This window comes from Phocoena phocoena, chromosome 6, assembly GCF_963924675.1.
Source record: "Phocoena phocoena chromosome 6, mPhoPho1.1, whole genome shotgun sequence".
NCBI classification, from domain to species: Eukaryota; Metazoa; Chordata; class Mammalia; order Artiodactyla; family Phocoenidae; genus Phocoena; species Phocoena phocoena.
This window is the reverse complement of record NC_089224.1, coordinates 74,892,075-74,914,300: the sequence shown is the minus strand read 5'-3', so window position 1 is coordinate 74,914,300 and position 22,226 is coordinate 74,892,075. Positions and strand designations below refer to the sequence as shown.

At 43.2% G+C, this 22,226-nt stretch overlaps 1 protein-coding gene across 25 annotated transcripts in view; it reads right to left on the bottom strand.

Annotated features, from left to right (window-relative positions):
• The window catches only part of LOC136124176 (transducin-like enhancer protein 4), a 149,046-nt gene that overhangs the window by 7,082 nt on the left and 119,738 nt on the right, over positions 1–22,226 (bottom strand). For 15 of the 25 annotated variants that reach the window (XM_065878651.1, XM_065878648.1, XM_065878652.1 and 12 more), the window contains 6 exons: positions 18,062–18,181; positions 16,997–17,050; positions 16,384–16,536; positions 15,037–15,169; positions 14,472–14,665; positions 13,897–13,973 (listed from right to left, as the gene is read on the bottom strand). In XM_065878651.1, coding sequence (XP_065734723.1) covers positions 13,897–13,973; positions 14,472–14,665; positions 15,037–15,169; positions 16,384–16,536; positions 16,997–17,050; positions 18,062–18,181 — 731 coding nt within the window. Of the gene's footprint in view, positions 1–13,896; positions 13,974–14,450; positions 14,671–15,032; positions 15,170–16,383; positions 16,537–16,996; positions 17,051–18,061; positions 18,182–22,226 lie in introns of all 25 variants that reach the window. The other 10 variants (XM_065878670.1, XM_065878671.1, XM_065878669.1 and 7 more) reach the window with 8 other exon arrangements.

Here is a 22,226-nt window from a genome sequence, read left to right as displayed (position 1 = left end):
TCAGGTGATTCAGAAGCCTGTGGTAAGATGTTAACCTATAGATCACTTCACTCCAATCAAGTGACTTACTAATGAAAATCTGTAAGCTAAAATGATGAAGTTTTAAGGTGTTAAGAGGATCTAGGCCTAGATACTGAAATGGCATATGACCCACCAAAAAAGGAAAAAAAAATTTGGATTAAGTCCCATCAGACTTGACAATAACAAATCCTAGTAATCCCATCCCCAATGGAGTCAGAACCTAAGAAAGCATCCTGTGTGACTGCCCCAGAGGCCCACCTGTGAGTTCCTATCAGCAGCTCCAACTCCAGGCCATTTCCAGGGAAAACCCTCCAGTTGTGAAAGCATTTGGCTCTAAAACGCAACTTAAGTTAAAGCATCTCCCTCAACAGACACCTCTATTCTTAAGGCACTGAAGTCAGGGAACAGTCAGCAAGTGAGGCTGTTGGGATGCATGTTGGGTTTCAGGAGGCAGGAGATGTCGGTGGTAGGCAGGACCTGTCTTGGGGAACCATCACGGGCAGTAGCCCACTTTGGAGATGATGTCATTGTCTTTGGCACTGAGCTTCAGAATGTGCTCTGTTTATGGGAAGAAGTTTATGAAAGACATACCAAGGGAAAACATTTGTGGGTAGACAAAGGACAGGAGCTTGGACCTATCGGGGAAGTTTTAGAACCAAAACAGTTTACAGTTCCCTAATGCAAAAATCTACAGGCTAGCCACATGCATCAAAATTCAGCCCATTATTGAGGGGACACCATCAACAAAGTCCCAAATGTCCCCAGAAAGGATGCGGCTGTGGCAGATTTGGGGACCAGAGGGCAGAGGGCTTTCTCTCTCTCTGTAAATTACGCAGAGAAGTGGGTTAGAACTGGGCTGTAGAAGAGAAGGAGTATGTCGGACTGCTGAGGGGGAAGTGGTGGGAAGCTGGGAAGACAAGAGACATATTCCCGTGGTCGAAGCAATGGACTTGGAGAAATGCTGGATGCGTGGCCTGGGAGAGAGAGATGCTGAGCAGGGCTCTCAGGCTTGGAACCCAGGTGGCTACGTAGGCCACGATACATTAGTGAAGGTGACAGGGAAGCATAACCGAAGGGTACAGATGTGGGGAGGTAAACGGTACGGTTTTCTTCAACCCGAGGGCAGGTGAGAAGCCAAACATCCCAACCAGAAGTTGAGCACTGTGATTCAGAAGAGAGCTCAGGTCAGAAGGATCGATGTGTGCTCATCCACACAGAAGTGACAGCTGAAGCTAAAGGAGCAGAAAAGAGTCATCCTGGGGCAGATCATATAATGAGCAGACTAGATACAAAATTTAAGAAAATGCTTACAACATGTAGGGGACCTCCAGCAAGAGCAGTCAGAGAGGCAGATAATCAGGAGAGACAAGAACACGGAAAGGGGGAGCAGATGGTCAATCACATATTTCTTGGGTTATCCCAGTGCGAGAAGTACTTGGGGATGCAACAGAAAGGACTGGGGAACAACAGAGAAAAAAAACCCACCTACTCCTTATTCTCCAAAAGTTACTTTCTGGGGGCTGGGGGTAGGTGGAAGGTGGGCTGAGGGGTTGATTCATTAGTGAGATACTGACATATATAAAGATTAAAATGTCAGATGGTCAATGCTATGAACAATGGACAGGCCATGTACTCTGGGAATTGGACAAAGTGAGAAGAACAGGGAAATTCATGGCAATGGGGCTGCAATATAAAGAAGAGGTATTAATTTCCTTGGCCAAGAAAGGAAGATGGTATGAGAAGGAGTATGGTACACTGAAGGCCAGAGGGAGGTAGGATGCTTACGCTATTCACTTAGTCAGAAAATATTTATTAAATACCCAATATGAATCAGGTACTATCAGATGCTGGGGAATCAGAGGTGAATAAGATATTCAAAGTCCCTATCCTCCAGAGCCTACATCCCAGAAGGGAAAAGAGCTAATATATAAGCTGATAAATCAGTAACCTCCAACAGCAGTAAATGTGCGCTCTCTCTCTCTCTCTCACACACACACTCACACACACACACACACACACACACACACACACATATACACACACAGAGTTTCAGATAAAAGAGACGGAAGGCGCGCAGCAAGGTCCGAGGCGGTGTGCAAGCTGAGAGCTGAGGCAGGACCTAGTCTTGCATGCACAGAGAAGGGAGGGGGCGGTCAATGCAAGTCTTAGAAGAAGCAGCAAGGGAGAAAGCCAGGGGCACTCAGGGGAGAGTGACAGGCTGGAGAGGGGTGCAGGGGCCATGGAAAAAGGGCCTCGTAAGCTGTGAGGCAGAGTCCGGCCTGTTATTCCGAGTGGAGTGGGAAGTCACTGGAGACTTGTGTGTGGGGGCAGTGAGCGCCATGATTCAGTTCATGTTTTCAAAAGACTGTTCTGGTTGTTGGGGGAAGCATGGATTGTAGGTGGTAGAACGGAAGAGGGAAAACTAGTCAGGGGGCTAGTGCAGCAAGCTAAGGGGAAGCTAGTAGCCAGGGCTTGAGAGACGGTTAGAAAGCTGGGAACGGATCTGCAATTCCAGATTTCTCTGGGTAGAGGCAGAGAAGGCTGTACTGGATGGCACGTGTGGATCCTGGAGGTGACAGTGAGGGCTGATGACAAGGTCTTCTTTGGGGTCTGTAAGTAGGTAACTGAAGTCGAGAAGGGCAGAGGTTCACTAGAGGTGATGTGGCCCAAGCCCTGAGACAATGTTACTGGGGGCCTGACCTTGTGAACAGCAGTGACACCCAGGATGATGGCAGGCTCTGAGTGGACCAAGTGTCAAGTTTTTAATTAACTGGGAAATCTCCCAGCAAGGCTGAGGAGGGGGTAGAGACCCACGGCACAGGCCTGAAAGGGGTTGGGTTTTCACAAGAAGGTAGAAGGAGTTCAGTTCCGGAAGAGACTGGAAAGGAACAGGAGGTGGGGGAGGGAATCAACCACAGCCTTTATCAGCCCTGTCACTGGCTCCGACTGCTGATGTGAAGTGAATGAAAGGGCACCCTTTGGAGGGCTGCAGGTGAAGGGGTCCCCTCGGGAGTGAGCCAGGCATCCATTCAGGCAAGGAGGGGAAGGCAGTAATGCTTGTAGAGAAAGGCTGAGATTCTGAGGGATGACAATGGAGACAAAGGCTAACTGATTTAGCAATTAAGAGGTCATGACGACTAAATCTTAAAGAAAGAAAAAGGAAGATTATTCCAAGTTTAGAGATGGTGTTATACATTCTTAATGATAATCTCCTCGAAAAGACATCCCTTCTCTCCCCTCTAGAATAACTAAATGGTTTTTAAAGAGCCTTGAGAATTTAAAATAGTTAAGAAATCAGGCACACCGTTTCTCTTGAAGTTTTCAATATGACATTATTCAACTCAACCACAACCACTCTGTGAGCACCTACTATGTTCCTGGAACTCCCTTATTAAGAATTTCAAGAGTCTAATTGCATTAAGGATATAACATAGCCCCGTGTTTACTATTTATATAAGACACTCAAAACTGGAAGAAAGAAAGCTCTAGTACATACTTATCATCAGATTTCAACAAACTCTTTGATGTGTAGCTAGCAAAGAGTACTGGAATGTGTAATGAAAGCCAACCTTCCTAGAAATTAGGGAGGCCCAGGCTTGAAAACCTTTTCTTTTCCTACCTAATTAAATGCATCAATACTCCTTATCCACATATTCTGATTTAGATGTCATGCTGAGATACAGTATCAGGTAAGACACTTGCCTTGCCCATAAGTGGCTTGTAATCTAGGAAGCATGATGGGAAAAGTACAGAAGTGATTACAATACCAGGTGCAAGATGGGAAGGATGAAGTTCTGTGGTAGTTCAAAAACCAAAAATAAAGCTTATGTTTCATGAGAGACATGGTACTGGAGATGGGTTTTAGAGAATGGAAGGATTTTTCCAAAGAGGGAGGAAGATGGAAAAACCATCCCAGGTGGAGGGAGCAGCTCTAAAAGGAAGAGGTAAAATGATCTGGGAAAGTCCTGGATTGGTTTTAATTGGGGAATTCACTTACTCAACAATGACCCAACACAGTAAGTACTTGAAGGAGCTGGCCCGAGTACAGCCTGATAAAATACACTGCATGCGCGTGCGCACACACACACACGCGCACACACACACACACACACACACACACACAATGTATAAGAGGGAGGGCCTAGAAGGTCGGCCTGAGAATTTCACAAACAGAATTTACTGAAGAGCGTTTTGAGGAGGAGGAGGAGTGGGACATTACTGGGGCAAAGCCACTCATAGAATAAATTTGGTAGCAAGGAGTACAATGGATAGGAGGAATAAGAGACAATTATTTGAATAATCTAGACGAGAGGCAAGGGGGGACCTGAACTGGGCAAGGAGAAGGATGACACACTAGAAGTAACTGGATATGAAACTGTGTAGGACTCAACTAATGAGATGTGAGGAAGAAGCCAATAATAACTGAGTTTCTGAGCTCAGGGAACAAGGAACAGAGTACTCTGAAAACCAGGCAATCGGGAGGAACATCTAGTCTGGGGAAGCATTTTGTGAATATGATGAATTTGTAGTGCAAGTAATACACTCTCAAGATGTCTAGCTGAGATGTCCAACAAAGAACTAAAAATATGGGGCTGGAAGGAATAGGGGCAGGGAGACAGAGAAATTCTCTCTTGGGAGGCAAAGCAACTAAAAGCTAAGAGTGATCTCCAAGGGAGATGGTGAAAAGAAAGGAAGTTTGGACTTTCTGACAGAACTATACTTCAAACAATTCAGACATCTGCAAATCTACCTGTTTAAAACGTGTATCGAAGTTGCTGTTTTATTTGGATCATCATCTTTTGATGAAACTCCAGCATAGTCGAGAAGATCCTTGGCCTTCCCACCTCCACCTCCCTCTATGAGAGGCCCACTTCAGTAATGCCATACTCATCAGTTCCACGCTTTGCGACACCTTGCCCAAGTTTCCAACGTCTCACGAGGTAGAACTAGACCTTGAATTCACAATGAAAGGTCTGGCTGTTGTACTGATACTTCATGCAGGAGGACAGAAGACTGGGTTCTAGTAGCATGTGAACCCACTAGCAGGTTAGCCAGCCCACAAATACTTGAGGGTTGGCTGTGTGTCAGGAATTGTTCCTATTTTGAAAAATCTTGCTTTATAAAAACAAATAAAAACAACAACAGAGAATAATTTCTGAATTCTGAGCAGCCTAAAACCCATAAATCTGAGATTTTTTGTTATGGCTGAAATCACATGTCATTTCCCATAATATATTTAGTGCAATGGTTTTAAACAAATACTTTTACGCTATTTATAAAAGTCTCATGTAAGTAGCAAGTGAGGAAAAAAGTCCACTTTTGGCTTATGTTGAAATTAAACTCTGCTGTCATTCTAGTTAGTTATTGAGTGGAACCTTTGCTAATTCACCAGCATAAGCAACTGGACCCAATGTGAATTATCAAATAAATGCTATTTTATTAATTAGTTTGGAACATGCATTTAATTATAATTTTTGATAATATCTAGCAATTATTCTGTAAAAATAATTAGGACAGAGATGCGCGACTTGTCTTTCTAGAGAAAGGCAGTTACTTTGTGTGTGTGGTGAGGGAGGCCTTTAGGTGATTTATTATGTTTTATGTTCTAGCACAAAAAATAGTTTTCCTGTTGAAAAACACGTACAAGTTTCATAACTTTGTAAAAATCTTTAATGAAAGTATTTCTCTCTATATGCATAAATGAGTGTGAATCTATAGGCCTTGGTGCCTTGGTAAAGACATACCAATGACAGGAACGGGGAGTCTAACTTACTCAGTCTAATCTCCTTGGGCCACCTCTGCCTCCCACCAAGTTCTACTGCATGAGCAACTGGAAGAACGGTAATAACCTGGGCAAAGCTCAAGGGGAAACGATGCTGCAGTTGACTCAAGAGCCACTGCATAGCAAACACTGTGCTAAACATATACCATATCATCGCATCCTCATGCCCTCCTTATCAGGGAGGTGCCAGCCCTGCGGTAAAGGTGAGCCAACTGAAGCTCCTGATAAAGTCACTTCCTTCCCAGTGTCAACTGGCAGAGTCAGAATCCAAACTTGCACCTGTCACACTCCAGGATTCATATTCTGTTGAACACACCGCGCTCTCTTTGGGGTTCTTGATGTCATTTGCCAATTGCATTTGGCGTGTGTCACTCCAGGAACAAAAATTCTCAGTCACGGAGATTGGTTCAAGATGGCAGATTAGAAGGACGTGCGCTCACTCCCTCTTGCGAGAGCACTGAAATCACCACTAACGGCTGAACAATCATCGACAGAAAGACACTGGAACTCACCAAAAATGATACCCCACATCCAAAGACAAAGGAGAAGCCACAATGACACGGTAGGAGGAGCGCAATCACAGTAAAATCAAATCCCATAACTGCTGGGTGGGTGACTCACAAACTGGAGAACACTTATACCACAGAAGTCCACCCACTGGAGTGAAGGTTCTGAGCCCCACATCAGGCTTCCCAACCTGGGGGGCCGGCAACGGGAGGAGGAATTCCTAGAGAATCAGACTTTCAAAGCTAGAGGGATTTGATTGCAGGACTTTGAGAGGACTAAGGGAAACAGAGGCTCCACTCTTGGAGGGCACACACAAAGTAGTGTGCTCATCGGGAACCAGGGGAAGGAGCAGTGACCCCATAGGAGACTGAACCAGACCTACCTGCTAGTGTTGGAGGGTCTCCTACAGAGGCGGGGGATGGCTGTGTCTCACCGTGAGGACAAGGACACTGTCAGCAGAAGTTCTGGGAAGTACTCCTTGGAGTGAGCCCTCCCAGAGTCCACCATTAGCCCCACCAAAGAGCTCGGGTAGGCTGCAGTGTTGGGTTGCCTCAGGCAAAACAACCAACAGGGAGGGAACCCAGCCCCACCCATCAGCAGACAGGTAGATTAAAGTTTTACTGAGCTCTGCCCACCAGAGCAACAGCCAGCTCTACCCACCACCAGTCCCTCCCACCAGGAAACTTGCACAAGCCTCTTGGATAGCCTCATCCACCAGAGGGCAGACAGCAGAAGCAAGAACTACAATCCTGCAGCCTGTGGAACAAAAACCACATTCACAGAAAGACAGACAAGATGAAAAGGCAGAGTGCTATGTCCCAGATGAAGGAACAAGATAAAACCCCAGAAAAACAACTAAATGAAGTGGAGATAGGCAACCTTCCAGAAAAAGAATTCAGAATAATGATAGTGAAGATGATCCAGGACCTCGGAAAAACAGTGGAGGCAAAGATCGAGAAGATGCAAGAAACGTTTAACAAAGACCTAGAAGAATTAAAGAACAAACAAACAGGGATGAACAATACAATAACTGAAATGAAAAATACACTAGAAAGAATCAACAGCAGAAGAACGGTAAGTGACCTGGAAGACAGAATAGTGGAATTCACTGCTGTGGAACAGAATAAAGAACAAAGAATGCAAAGAAATAAAAACAGCCTAAGAGACCTCTGGGACAACATTAAATGTAACAACATTCACATTATAGGGGTCCCAGAAGAAGAGAGAAAGGACCTGAGAAAATATCTGAAGAGATTACAGTCGAAAACTTCCCTAACATGGGAAAGGAAACAGCCACCCAAGTCCAGGAAGCACAGATAGTCCCAGGCAGGAGAAACCCAAAGAGAAACACGCCGAGACACATAGTAATCAAACTGACAAAAATAAAAGACAAAGAAAAATTACTGAAAGCAACAGGGAAAAAACAACAAATAAAATACAAGGAAACTCCCATAGGGTTAACAGCTGATCTCAGCAGAAACTCTACAAGATAGAAGGGAGTGGCATGATATATTTAAAGTGATGAAGGGGAAGAACCTACAACCAAGATTACCCTGCAGGGATCTCACTCAGATTCGACAGAGAAATCAAAAGCTTTACAGACAAGCAAAAGCTAAGAGAATTCAGCACCACCAAACCAGTTCTGCAACAAATGCTAAAGGAACTTCTCTAAGAGGGGAACACAAGAGAAGAAAAGGACCTACAAAAACAAACCCATAACAATTAACAAAATGATAATAGGAATATACATATCGATAATTACCTTAATTGTGAATGGATTAAATGCTCCAAACAAAAGACACAGGCTCACTGAACGGATACAAAAACAAGACCCGTATATATGCTGTCTATAAGAGACCCACTTCAAACCTAGGGACACATACAGACTGAAAGTGAGGGGAGGGAAAACATATTCCATGCAAATGCAAATCAAAAGAAAGCTGGAGTAGCAATATTCATATCAGATAAAATAGACTTTAAAATAATGAATGTTACAAGAGACAAGGAAGGACACTACACAATGATCAAGGGATCAATCCAAGAAAAAGATATAACAAATATAAACATATATGCACCCAACATAGGAGCACCTCAATACATAAGGCAACTGCTAACGGCTATAAAAGAGGAGATTGACAGTAACACAATAATAGTGGGGGACTTACAACCTCACTTACACCAAGTGAGGTTGTTCTGTTTGGACAGGTCATCCAAACAGAAAATTAATAAGGAAACACAAGCTTCAAATGACACAACAGACCAGATAGATTTAATTGATATTTATAGGACATTCCATCCAAAAACAGCAGATTCAACTTTCTTCTCAAGTGTGCACGGAACATTCTCCAGGAGAGATCACATCTTGGGTCACAAATCAAGCCTCAGTAAATTTAAAAAAATTGAAATCGTATCAAGCATCTTTTCTGACCACAACCCTATGAGATTAGAAATCAATTACAGGGGGAAGAAAACGTAAAAAACATAAACACACAGAGGCTAAACAAAACGTTACTAAATGACCAAGAGACCGCTGAAGAAAACAAAAAATACCTAGAGACAGGGCTTCCTTGGTGGTGCAGTGGTTGAGAGTCCGCCTGCCAATGCAGGGGACACGGGTTTGTGCCCCAGTCCGGGAAGATCCCACATGCCGCGGAGTGGCTGGGCCCGTGAGCCATGGCTGCTGAGCCTGAGTGTCCAGAGCCTGTGCTCCGCAACGGGAGAGGCCACAACAGTGAGAGGCCCGTGTACCGAAAAAAAAAAACAAAAAACAAAACAAAACAAAACCTAGAGACAAATGACAATGAAAACATGATGATCCAAAACCTATGGGATGCAGCAAAAGCAGTTCTAAGAGCGAAGTTTATAGGAATACAAGCCTACCTCAAGAAACAAGAAAAATGTGAAATAAACAATCTAACCTTACACCTAAAGGAACTAGAGAAAGAAGAACAAAGAAAACCCAAAGTTAGTAGAAGGAAAGAAATCATAAAGATCAGAGCAGAAATAAATGAAATAGAAACAAAGAAAACAATAGCAAAGATCAATAAAACTAAAAGCTGGTTCTTCGAGAAGATAAAGAAAATTGATAAACCATTAGCCAGACTCATCAAGAAAAAGAGGGAGAGGACTCCAATCAATAAAATTAGAAATGAAAAAGGAGAAGTTACAACAGACACCACAGAAATACAAAGCATCCTCACAGACTATTACAAGCAACTCTATGCCAATAACATGGACAACCTGGAAGAAATGGACAAATTGTTAGAAAGGTATAACCTTCCAAGACTGAACCAGGAAGAAATAGAAAATATGAACAGACCAATCACAAGTAATGAAATTGAAACTGTGATTGAAAATCTTCCAACAAACAAAAGTCCAGGACTAGACGCTTCACAGGTGAATTCGATCAAACATTTAGAGAAGAGCTAACACCCATCCTTCTCAACCTCTTCCAAAAAAACTGCAGAGGAAGGAACACTCCCAAACTCATTCTACGAGGCCACCATCACCCTGATACCAAAACCAGACAAAAATACTACAAAAAAAGAAAATTACAGACCAATACCACTGATGAATATAGATGCAAAAATCCTCAACAAAATACTAGCAAACAGAATCCAACAACACATTAAAAGGATTATATACCATGATCGAGTGGGATTTATCCCAGGGATGCAAGGATTCTTCAATATATGCAAATAAATCAATGTGACATACCATATTAATAAATTGAAGAAAATCATATGATCATCTCAATAGATGCAGAAAAAACTTTTGACAAAATTCTACACCCATTTATGATAAAAACTGTCCACAAAGTGGGCACAGAGGGAACCTACCTCAACATAATAAAGGCCACATAAGACAAACCCACAGCAGACGTCATTCTTAATGGTGAAAAACTGAAAGCATTTCCTCTAAGATCTGGAACAAGACAAGGATGTCCACTCTCGCCACTATTATTCAACACAGTCTTGGAAGTCCTAGCCGTGGCAATCAGAGAAGAAAAAGAAATAAAAGGAATACAAATTGGAAAAGAAGAAGTAAAACAGTCACTGTTTGCAGATGATGTGATACTATACATACAGAATGCTAAAGATGCCATCAGAAAACTACTAGAGCTAATCAATGAATTTGGTAAAGGTGCAGGATACAAAATTAATGCACAGAAATCTCTTGCATTCCTATACACTAATGATGAAAAATCTGAAAGAGAAATTATGGAAACACTCCCATTTACCACTGCAACAAAAAGAATAAAATACCTAGGAATAAACCTACCTAGGGAGACAAAAGACCTGTATGCAGAAAACTGTAAGACACTGATGAAAGAAATTAAAGATGATACCAACAGATAGAGAGATATACCTGTTCCTGGACTGGAAGGATCAATATTGTGAAAATGACTATAGTACGCAAAGCAATCTACATACTCAATGCAATCCCTATCAAATTACCAATGGCATTTTTTTTTTACAGAACTAGAACAAAAAAAAAAAATCTTAAAATTGTATGGAGAATAGCCAGAGCAGTCTTGAGGGAAAAAAAGGTAGCTGGAGAAATCCGACTCCCTGACTTCAGACTGTACTACAAAGCTACAGTAATGAAGACAATATGGTACTGGCACAAAAACAGAAATATAGATCAACAGAACAGGATAGAAAGCCCAGAGATAAACCCATGCACATATGGTCACCTTACTTCTGAAAAAGCAGGCAAGAATATACAATTGAGAAAAGACAGCCTCTTCAATAAGTGGTGCTGGGAAAACTGGACAGCTACATGTAAAAGAATAAAATTAGAACACTCCCTAACACCATACACAAAAGTAAACTCAAAATGGATTAAAGACCTAAATGTAAGACCGGTCACTATAAAACTCTTAGAGGAAAATACAGGTAGAACACTCTTTGACATAAATCACAGCAAGATCTTTTTTCACCCACCTCCTAGAGTAATGGAAATAAAAACAAACAAATGGGACCTAATGAAACTTAAAAACGTTTGCACAGCAAAGGAAACCATAAAGAAGACGAAAAGACAACCCTCAGAATAGGAGGAAATATTTGCAAATGAATCAATGGACAAAGAATTAATCTCCAAAATATATAAACAGCTCATGCAGCTCAATATTAAAAAAACAAACAACCCAGTCAAAAAATGGGCAGGAAACCAAAATAGACATTTCTCCCAAGAAGACATACACATGGCCAAGAAGCACATGAAAAGCTGCTCAACATCACTAATCATTAGAGAAATGCAAATCAAAACTATAATGAGGTATCACCTCATACCAGTTAGAATGGGCATCATCAGAAATTCTACAAACAACAAATGCTGGAGAGGGTGTGGAGAAAAGGGAACCCTCTTTCCTGGTGGGTGGGAATGTAAATTGATAACAGCCACTATACAGAACAGTATGGAGGTTCCTTAAAAAGCTAAAAATAGAACTATCATACGACCCAGCAATCCCACTACTGGGCTTATACTGAGAGAAAACCATAATTCAAAGAGTCATGTACCAGAATGTTCATTGCAGCTCTACTTACAATAGCCAGGTCATGGAAGCAAGCTAAATGCCCATCAACAGACGAATGGATAAAGAAAATGTGGTACATATACACAATGGAATATTACTCGGCCATAAAAAGGAACAAAAATGGGTCATTTGCAGAGATGTGGCTGGATCTAGAGACTGTCATGCAGAGTGAAGTAAGTCAGAAAGTGAAAAACAAATATCATATATTAACGCATACATGTGGAACCTAGAAAAAGGGTACAGATGAACCGGTGTGCAGGGCAGAAATAGAGACACAGATGTAGAGAACAAATGTATGGACACCAAGTGGGGAAAGTGGTGGTGGGTGGTGGTGGTGGTGGTGGTGGTGGTGGGATGAAGTGGGAGATTGGGATTGACATGTATACGCTGATGTGTATAAAATGGATGACTAATAAGAACCTGCTGTATAAAAAAATTCTAAATTTCTCAGCCATCCTGAAACCCACCAACGTTCCTCCCAAAAGGATCTCAACAATTTTATAATGCTATGTGTCAAGACGGGGGCGAGGCAGGGGGCCCAGCTCAAGGCTCAGAAGTGCCTCTTGAATCGGACCAGCTGGGATTTTACAGTGGTTCAACTGGCCCAAATCCCCACACTGAGACTGTTACTGCTTCTTTAGATACACCTAACACACTTTCACCCCTCGGGGCCTCTGGGCAGCAGCAGAGACGAGAAGCACCACCTCATTTGGTAGTGGTTACACTATAGTTCTGGGTGCAACTGCTGGTTAACTAAGTGGTAACTCTACAGTACCTGAAAACGGGATGGTACCACTTCCCTCAAGGAACCTCTCCATCCCCACAGGTTCATATGGTACTTGTAGGTATCCAGTTTATTTGATTAATCCTATGGCCTTGTTATTCAGTCACTGCTTGAAACAGACCTAACTTTTACCTTCAAGTACACCAGGGTTCTTGGTCAACAAGACTTGCCAGTCAACAACTATTTGCAGAACACACACAAGTACACAGAATTTTACGGTAATTGATATTTATACCTTCAGCTCTCAAGGAACTCAAAAGTCTAATTTGCCTTGCCTCCCTTATTAATCAGTCAGATACTTACTGAGACCACACTGTGTTTGATGCAACATGGAAGTTTAGGGTAGAGTGTGTAGAGAAGTTACAGAAGGAAGGGCCAAGAACATGATCTATCAGGTGGAAAGTGAAGGAAGGGTCAAGGTCAGGCATGTTTAACACTGTGGAGCCAGCAACATGGGGAACAAAGAAGACACACAGGAAACAACAGGGTGACAACTGAGTGCCTGAGTGTATAGCAGTAAATAACTAAGCAATGGGAGGTCAGTGAAGGGAGAGATCGGCACATGTGTTCATTCATTCACTGAACAAGCATAAACTGTGAGCACCAATTGTGAAGATGAAGCCAGAGAGCCCAGAGAACTGTGCACAGGTAGTAATAAGGTGCACGGGATTAAAATGAATGATGAGGAATGACATACGGGGAGAGGTGAGAACGTACAAGAAGAGTCTGGAACAACTGATGCGTCTGTCTTGCCTTCATAGCTCTAGGGGGTCATGAAAACAGAGGCTCCAAATACCCAGCTTACAGGACAAGAAGCCAACTGAGCAAGCCACTTTTTCCAGAAACACAAAAGACCACACTTCTTTCCTTTCAGCCTTTGAAGTTTGGCACGTCTTTTCCTAACATGCTCAAATTTTGAGCATCTAGGTTTGCACATAAGACGACTTCTTCTTTCCAAGGCAACAAAAAGAATTGTCTTGCAATCAGTAACAGATGTAGAGAAGACCTGACTGCTGGAGATGCCTCAGCAATCTGCATTTCCATATTAGAAGCTTGAGATTTTAAATTGAAAATACAAAACCCCACCTCATTACCTCTTCCCTTGTCCTAAGAGAAAATGGAAAATACTTTGCAAAAAAGAAAAACAGAACCACCCCACAAGCCGCAGGAACTTGCCAACACTGTCTAGCAGTGCTCAGAGTCCAAAGGGCCAGCGAGGGCCCAGACACACAGTGAGCACAAAGCACAGAGGCGGGTACTCACGGTTTTCCTCCTGGAATGCCTGTCAGGTTTGGAGGTATTGCTGGCACACGCATGTGATGGTGTGGGTCAAATCCAACCTAAAATTTTTCCCAAGCAAGACAACAAAAACAAACATGGTTACATCGACTCATTTCATCCTACTCAGTATCTTTCCAAATCCTAGGAGAATAGATGCTTTAAAAATGTGATTTCAGAGATAAATACACAAGTACTGATTGATGAAATGATAGGATGTTCATGATTTCACGGTAACATACTTGGGGGTGGAACAAACATGAAAAAAACAGTATTATTATTGAAGCTCATGATGGAAATGAAGCTTCACTATATTATTTACTCTACTTCTGTAGGTTTAAAAATTTCTTTTAAAAAAGGAACATAAAACAAAATAATTCCCTCACCTTACAAAAGAAAATGAATCTCACAATACAGTTACATGCAGTTTAATTTATAAATACACACAGGTCCCTCTATAAATCCCTCAAATTTCATAAACTTCCTTAAAAAATAAAAATACATGTGGCAACCCTCTGCACTCTGGAACACTTTTATGCTGTAAAAGCGCACCAACATACCACTGGCGATCTCCCGTAGGCCGCGGCCGCGGCTGCAGCGGCCGCGGCGGCGCTCATCTGCGGGGAGATGTTGTGCAGCCCCGCGTAGGCAGCTCCGGGGCTGGTCAGCTCCCCATTCATCCCAGCGTGCGGCACGATCCCAAAGGGGGTCGGATATGGACAAGGTACTGCCATTGGGGTCCTCAGGCTCGAGGCTACAGACCCAAATGGAAGGAAGGAGAAAAACCAATGATACACACGTGAGACAATCATGAAGTACAATGAGAATCAGGAGCAACACGTTCTTACGTATGTTAAAAAGTAGGATCTATAGTTCAAATAAGCGTATTTTAATATTCTCAAGGGTCATTCACGCCTTCATCAGGGTTCATGTCTTCCCCTTATTTTACTGAACACCTACTATGTGTCAGACATGGCAAGTGCCGGGCGCTCGATTTGGATCACAGAACTTACAGCCAGTCGACGCCGGTCGTTAGTACTCTTAATGTATTACACTCTTTAAATTGCTTTGATTTCTTTAAAAACAGGAAGCATAAATAAGTAGAGAAACTTTTTTCTCACTAACCCAAGGGGTCGACTCCTGGCGGTTTTCCGGGGACAGGCCTCAATCCGGGAGTGGAATTACTGCCTGGGGTGGGTGCATCGCTTCGTGGAGTAGGGGTATTGGACTTCGACACAGGAGTGGTAGATTTTTCATTCTAACAAGAGATGCAATGGAATATACACTGCTAGTTAGAACACAATTTTAACAATTATGTTAAACATTTGAAAAGGTAGAGTAAAAGAAAAGGACAAAGAAATGGAAAAGATTCTTTAGCATGGGCCTCTCTTTTCATTAGTTAAAAAGAGCTATCAAAGAAACAAAAAGTGTTTCCTGAGACCACAAAACCAATGTTCAAGAGGACATAAATCAAAGCTGAACTTGGGGCAGAGCAGACCATTTCCAGGAAACTGGTCTGAGTTACACAGACACTGACAAATCATGACGTCCCGATGTGACTGGCCACTTGCTGGCTGCTTTAATACTGAGTGGTTTGAGTTGGGTTCCTGATGGATTGTTCGTGCCACAAGAGGCTCCCCTGGTTAACAGGTCCCATTAAAAAAGATCCAAGCCCGAATCATCACAAGAGATCAGCACAGAGGAGCTGCCATTACAAGGCCGGAAGGCCAAGAGAAAACAGCAGAAAAAAACTTTATCCAGCCCTGTGCCAGACACATTCTCCAAAACTGCAGACAAACTGAGGAATTTTCTTTCCCTCAGCTGTGAATTCAAAAGGTTATTTGAAAATGGAATTCGTCTTTTTTTTTTTTTTTTAATGCTATGTTACAGGGACAGAACTGGTGAGGAAAAAGGAAGGCACACTACATAAAAATGCAATTAACTACACAGCCACAGAGGAAGGGGGTATGGGGAGATTACCCTGACTTGCAAGCAGTTTTATTTGTGCATTTCTGATTTGTGGTGTGAGTCAAGGTAGACTTTTATAAATGACAGATTATTAGACAGGAAGGGAAAATTATTGCAATCATATATAGCTTGGTAATTCCAACAAAGCTAGCAACAAAATCACATCCAAGCCAAAAACTAAATTTACCATAAACCATAGGTGACAAAACCATCTCTGTAACCCCAGTATATGTTTCTTTATCTTCGCTGAGACTCGTTTCACTCAATTTCCTCATGTCCCTCCCCTATCCTTGCAAAAAGACTCACAAACCAAACATCCATCACCAACAAAGTCAGTGAACCTGCTCTGTTCCAAAAGTACTTTTGTCAACTCAGCTTGAATACTGAACATACACATATGCTTGGTGGTAAAAGTCCTATGGAAAAATACAAAACTTTTAAAATAATTTAACCTAACCATCTGGAAACGGGCAACGCTAAGAAAGATGGTGAGGAACTGCTTACAAGGCTAAGTTCTTTGGATTTGGAGGAAGGAGTACTGCTGGAGGATGCGATCGAGGCTGGACTGATGGGGGCATCTTTCTTGAGAAGGCGTGTCTTGTCCAGACCATTCTCTCTTGGGGAATGTGCAGGGCTCCCTCGAGGTGAGGATGGATCCTACAAAGGAACATCAAGGGTATCAAACGCAGCACAGCGCGTTCACAGTGCTAGAGCACTTGGTGTGGACGTTTCTAGCCAAAAGTCTTCAACAGCTTAGAAGCAAAAAATGTTCTGGAATAGATCATAAGATTCATCAAATTGCTGAAGAAAATATTCAGTATAGAGGTCAATGAAAATACTACAAAATTTATAGTATTTATTTAAAACAGAAACAAAAATCAAAACTCTACAAATTTGCAGGTCACTTGCCAAGGTGTGTGCATTCATGGTGGTAACAACACATTTGCACTCCACAGAGTAGAGGAGCAATAAAAAAGGATCAGTAATATCAAGTTTTCAGGTAAATAAAACGTGGACCCCCTCAGAAATTAAGGAAACACTGTGGATACTAGTTGTTGGGACACTAATCATTGTTATACTGGTTAAGAGCAGGAAGTCAAATAAGCCACAAACATACCTCATTGGAAACGTCAACCACCAAGTTGTCATCACTCTTCTCACCATCGCTGTCCTGCATTGACAATTGAGAAGCATTATCTCCTCCCCCAGCCAAAAAAAGAAAAACAAACAAAAAAGGCAGCCAGATTTACCCTACGTAAGTCCAGAGTCACTAACTCCTCACATTTTATAAAAATGAACCGCACCAAACAGTGCTAAACACTCTACAGTGAACTGTGTTCTTTAAGCTTCATGACGATGTTATGAGGTAGGTAATAGGAAAAGGATGATTCCATTGTAGTTTAAAAAACTGAAGCTTATGGCTTATTACTCTAGTATCAGGTGCCAACTGGCAGGCCCACGCTACGTAATCCAGCCTACAGAAGGGTGGGATTTGTTCTGTCAGTGTCTTTCAAAGACTGGATAAAGAGCCACAATTTTTAAATTGGGAGGTTTCACATGAAATTTCAAGTTCTCAGCTTCTTTCGTAGGCCTGCAGTCTTGCAGGGCACCACCAGAGGAAGTGGGGTGGAGTGAGCCTGCCTCCACACCAGTGAGTCCCATCCCACTTGCTCCCTTCACTGTGTGATCTGAAGAACCAGCCACCAAAGGAAAATGAGCTTCAAACTCATGCCAGGGACACATCTGGATGTGTCTGCAAGTTATATTCCACAAAACGTGCTACATTCCTCAGCAGAGGAGGTCATCTAGACATTTTAACAGGTTGTCTGTGATTTTACCTTTTTCCTTAACATTTCTAGCTGGCCACAGAAAATTCGACCACCTTGAAATTTATGGAGGGAAGTAAACACATCTAATAGAAATAATATGGAACACAAGTCTTCTATCGGTTGCAGGATAAAGGACTGTTCTGCGGCTCACAGACACATGTGCACTCACTTGCAAACACAGACCTTCAGCCAGCCACTTGAGACACAGCTAGAACTGCAACAATTATTTTCCTCTCCTAGGATGTCGTTATCTTGTGTTCTAGTTTTGGTTGGTAATAGTAAGAGGGTAAAAAGGCCGCTGATTAAAAAGCAAGGTAAACTGCCTCCCCCAAAGCAAAGGTGAGTGAACCTACATAACGAGCTGCGATCTCCTTTTCTTCAGTTTTCTGCTTTTTGCTATCAGAGGAGTAGTCTGTGGAGTTTCTGTGCTTCTCAGCACCTCGGAAACTGGCTGACGGGGATACCGAAGAGCTCTGGAATTAGAAAGGGAAGTGGGATTGAGAGATGACCAGCCATTCAACAACGTCATTTTTTTTTCTTTTTTTTTGCGGTATGCGGGCCTCTCACTGTTGTGGCCTCTCCCGTTGCAGAGCACAAGCTCCGGACGTGCAGGCTCAGCGGCCATGGCTCACGGGCCCAGCCGCTCTGCGGCATGTGGGATCTTCCCGGACCGGGGCACGAACATGTGTCCCCTGCATCGGCAGGCGGACTCTCAACCACTGTGCCACCAGAAAAGCCCAACAATGTCATTTTTTTAATCACTTGAGACTTTATTTCGTTTTCATTCTTTAGTACACGCTCACAGAGCTGTTAAGAGGAGACAGCAGAAAGGGGAGGAGGTGAAACGAAGATGAGAACAAAGGTATAGAGAAAAAAGAAAAGGGGAAAAATGAAAGAATAAGACAGAAGAAGTAGAGATGGGACAGAGGGAGCAGAGGAATAAAAAGAGGGGGCAGGGAATAGGTTAAACGCAAAAGGCAAAGGGAGTTTGGTCTAAAGGAGAAGTTTATATTTTATCGAGAGAGGAAGCAGATACAAGAGAAAGAGGAGAAAGAAAAGGCAGCCCCCCGCCCACCCTTAATTTGCCAGCTGATGAGAAGCCAGTATTTCAAGCCTCTAGAGAGAAACTGAATAAATTAGAGTCCACCTTGAGAGATAGTCACTAACTCTTCAGTGAAAAAAGAGGGGTACTCCTTGGGGATTTAAGCACCCAAATATGGTGACACAAAGGTCATACTTACAGAATTTTGCTTTAGTCCCGCAACTTAAGGGCCTGGGAGATGCAGAGTGGCAGGTAAAACAACAACAACACGACAACAACAAAACCACACCTACAAAAATGCACTTTATTATTTTTCTGACTCCTAGAGTTTCCATGATCTGCTCTTTTCTTTAACCTCTGGAAATCCAGGAACCCCATTAGGGCCAGGGAATAGAAAGATGGTGCCCCCCTCTTAGAATCACAGTTGGGGGTGATCTGTTTGGGCTCAGGCCATGTCTGTCATCTCTGCTCTTCCAAAGAGCTCTCAGCTGGAGGAGTACCACACACAGAAAACAAACAGCAGTGACAGAGAAATTCTCTGAAGCACAGAGAATGAGTCTGCCACCGAGGTCAGGTGGTTACTGGGCACAGTGAGATGATAGGACAGCTTAAAACCATAGATGAAGAAGAGAGCACTGATGAAAACTGTCACTAACTTCAAGGATTGGCTAGTGACTCAGTCCCACACAGACCAAGGAGAAGCTCTAAACTACAGGGGAGGTATACGGAGAGGGTGCAGGGCTGACCTGTTGAGGGTGAACTGAAGGCCTGAAGAGCCAAGTCCCTCAGGGGGGGTTCCGGGGCAGCACTCCCGAGTACTAGAGTAACCCAGGTGGGGTGGGAAAGGGCTGACCTTGGAGAGCGGAGGCAAGGAAACTTGGAGAGATGGGGAAAAAGTTCTAGGAAGAACGAAGCATCACCACTAGAATCTCTGCCTGGCATCCAAATTAATTCAGACAACTGTTCAGTAAAGCTTTTCCTCATTTAGAGCTTCACTCATCTTATTGGGGCTTCCCTGGTGACGCCGTGGGTGAGAGTCCACCTGCCGATGCAGGGGACGCGGGTTCGTGCCCCGGTCCGGGAAGATCCCACATGCCGCAGAGCAGCTAGACCCGTGAGCCATGGCCGCTGAGCCTGCGCGTCCAGAGCCTGTGCTCCGCAACGGGAGAGGCCACAACAGTGAGAGGCCCGCGTTCCGAGAAAAAAAAAAAAAATTTACTCCTTGTACTTTTTTTCTTTACCTTATTAGTCTGTTAGCAATAATTAACAGTCTTTTTTCCACCCCTGTGTCGGTACAGCTACCAAAAGATCACCCCCTAGTGGTCAGCCGTGGTGATGGCAACTCCTCCACTAGCTCCAAGGCAGGGCGGGGTGCAGGGAGGGAGTCTGGAGGAGGAGGAAGACTGAGAAGGATCAGTTGAGTTCCCACTGAGAGAGGCTGGAAAACCCCAAACGCTTCCTTCCTGTATCAGTCCCTTTAATGTAGGCACCAAGCCCTCTAACTATCCCTACTCAAACATACACTCTTATGTTTGGTGGCAGGAAAGATGGCAGGCGTTATTCATTAAGGCTGCAGACTGAAGCAAAGCACTAGAAGCCAAACAATCTTAAAAAGTGCATTGATTGCTTCTCGACTTTCATATATGTCCGCTGAGTTCCAATCCTCATTCCCAAGCCATAAGACTTGAGTCAATGCTTCTGCTTTGCTTTCCTACCATGACCCAATGCGATCAGGTTTTTACAACCATTACCTCTTTGAAAGCATGCACACAAACACCATCTGTGAGCTACTACCTAACATATTTAATGCCAGAGCCTGTATCTAGTTTCTCCCCTCTCCAGTCTATCCTCCACATTTCTGGGATTCATTTCCCAAACAGAGATTCTCACCCTTCCTTAAAAATGACAAATGGTGTCCCATCGTCCATAGGAAAAAAAGACCAAACTTCTGAGTATAGCTGTTTTCCAAAGCCCTTCACTCGCTGCCCCAATCCAGGGCCTGGGCCTCGTCTCAGAGCTCTGGGGCTTGTTGCTCCCTGGCGCGCCATCTATTTTCATTGCATTGGCAGCCTTTCTTCCTGGCTTTCAAGAATGCCCTTTCCCTCAGTATCCTCCTTTTGAAATCCTCCCTCACCATTCTTAAGAACTAGCTCTAAACGTCACTGTTCAAAGCTCTCTGACACTGTCAGGCAGAATTAATCACTCTTTGTTCCCTTAACATTTTGTTCACCCAATGAGCGAGCGCTCCCAATCAAATGACAGCTGTTTGTTTACAAGGTGCTTCCCACTCCAGGCTGTGGGTTCCCGGGGGCGGGGGCACCCACCCAGCACAGTGAGTGGCACAGAACTGCCAGGAATTTTTTTCAAACTTAAATGACTGAACAACCCCTCGGGCTCTCCTCAATCTTAATCCAAGATTCATGTGATACATTCCTTTTCAGAGGGCCTCTTCTTGGCCAAACAAATCCACAGGAAACCGTTCAACCAGGGTAGGACCTGAGGCGTGGCATTCCTGGGATCTGGCAACTTGGCAGCTCTGCCCCCTTCTTCACCTTAATCCTCTACCTCCTTCCACATGCCTTCATCCTACTACTGTGATATTTTACAAAAAGAAGAAAAACTGTGTGTACATGTGTATGATTACTGATACTACACACTTAACGTTATTTTCACTCTGTCTAAAAGGAAAACTGATTTTTTTTAAACATCTTTATTGGAGTATAATTGCTTTACAGTGGTGTGCTAGTTTCTGCTGTATAACAAAGTGAATGAGCTATACATATACATACATCCCCATATCCCCTCCCTCTTGCGTCTCCCTCCCCCACCCCTCTAAGTGGTCACAAAGCACGGAGCTGGTCTCCCTGTGCTGCTATGCAGCTGCTTCCCACTAGCTATTTTACATTTGGTAGTGTGTACATGTCAAGGGGGAAGGGTAAGCTGGGACGAAGTCAGGAAAACTGATTTTTAAATGATGACAAAATACTTCCTTAAAACTTAATACTGAATGGTAATGCTTATTAATTGGCACACATGTCCAAAGAGCCTTTTCTTTTTAAGCCGGCTGTTTCAGGCACCGTGGACAGTATTTTACTCGTGAATTTTACTGCAGAACAGAGCCGCACGTTGGAGTTTCCTGGTAGAACGATCAAGTAGTTAATTATCACTAGCATTTAAAGGTTAAGCTGTACAACAGGCACTGGGGCAATCAGCAATGTTCTAATAACATAATTGCTCTAGAATCAAATTGGACTTGGCCCGGACTCTCATCATGAATCTTACAAGTTCACCATTCTGCCACTGGAAGGCCATTTGGATCGTTGCTAGACATGTAAACGGTAGGAATTAAATACTGATAAAGTCACGCTTTTACAAGAAAAGCTGATTTTTATTCCTCTATTGTTACTTTCAAAGCTTAGCTAGGTTAGATATCTCCCTAACTTATTACGTAAGAGACTTACTGGAGCTGCATTATT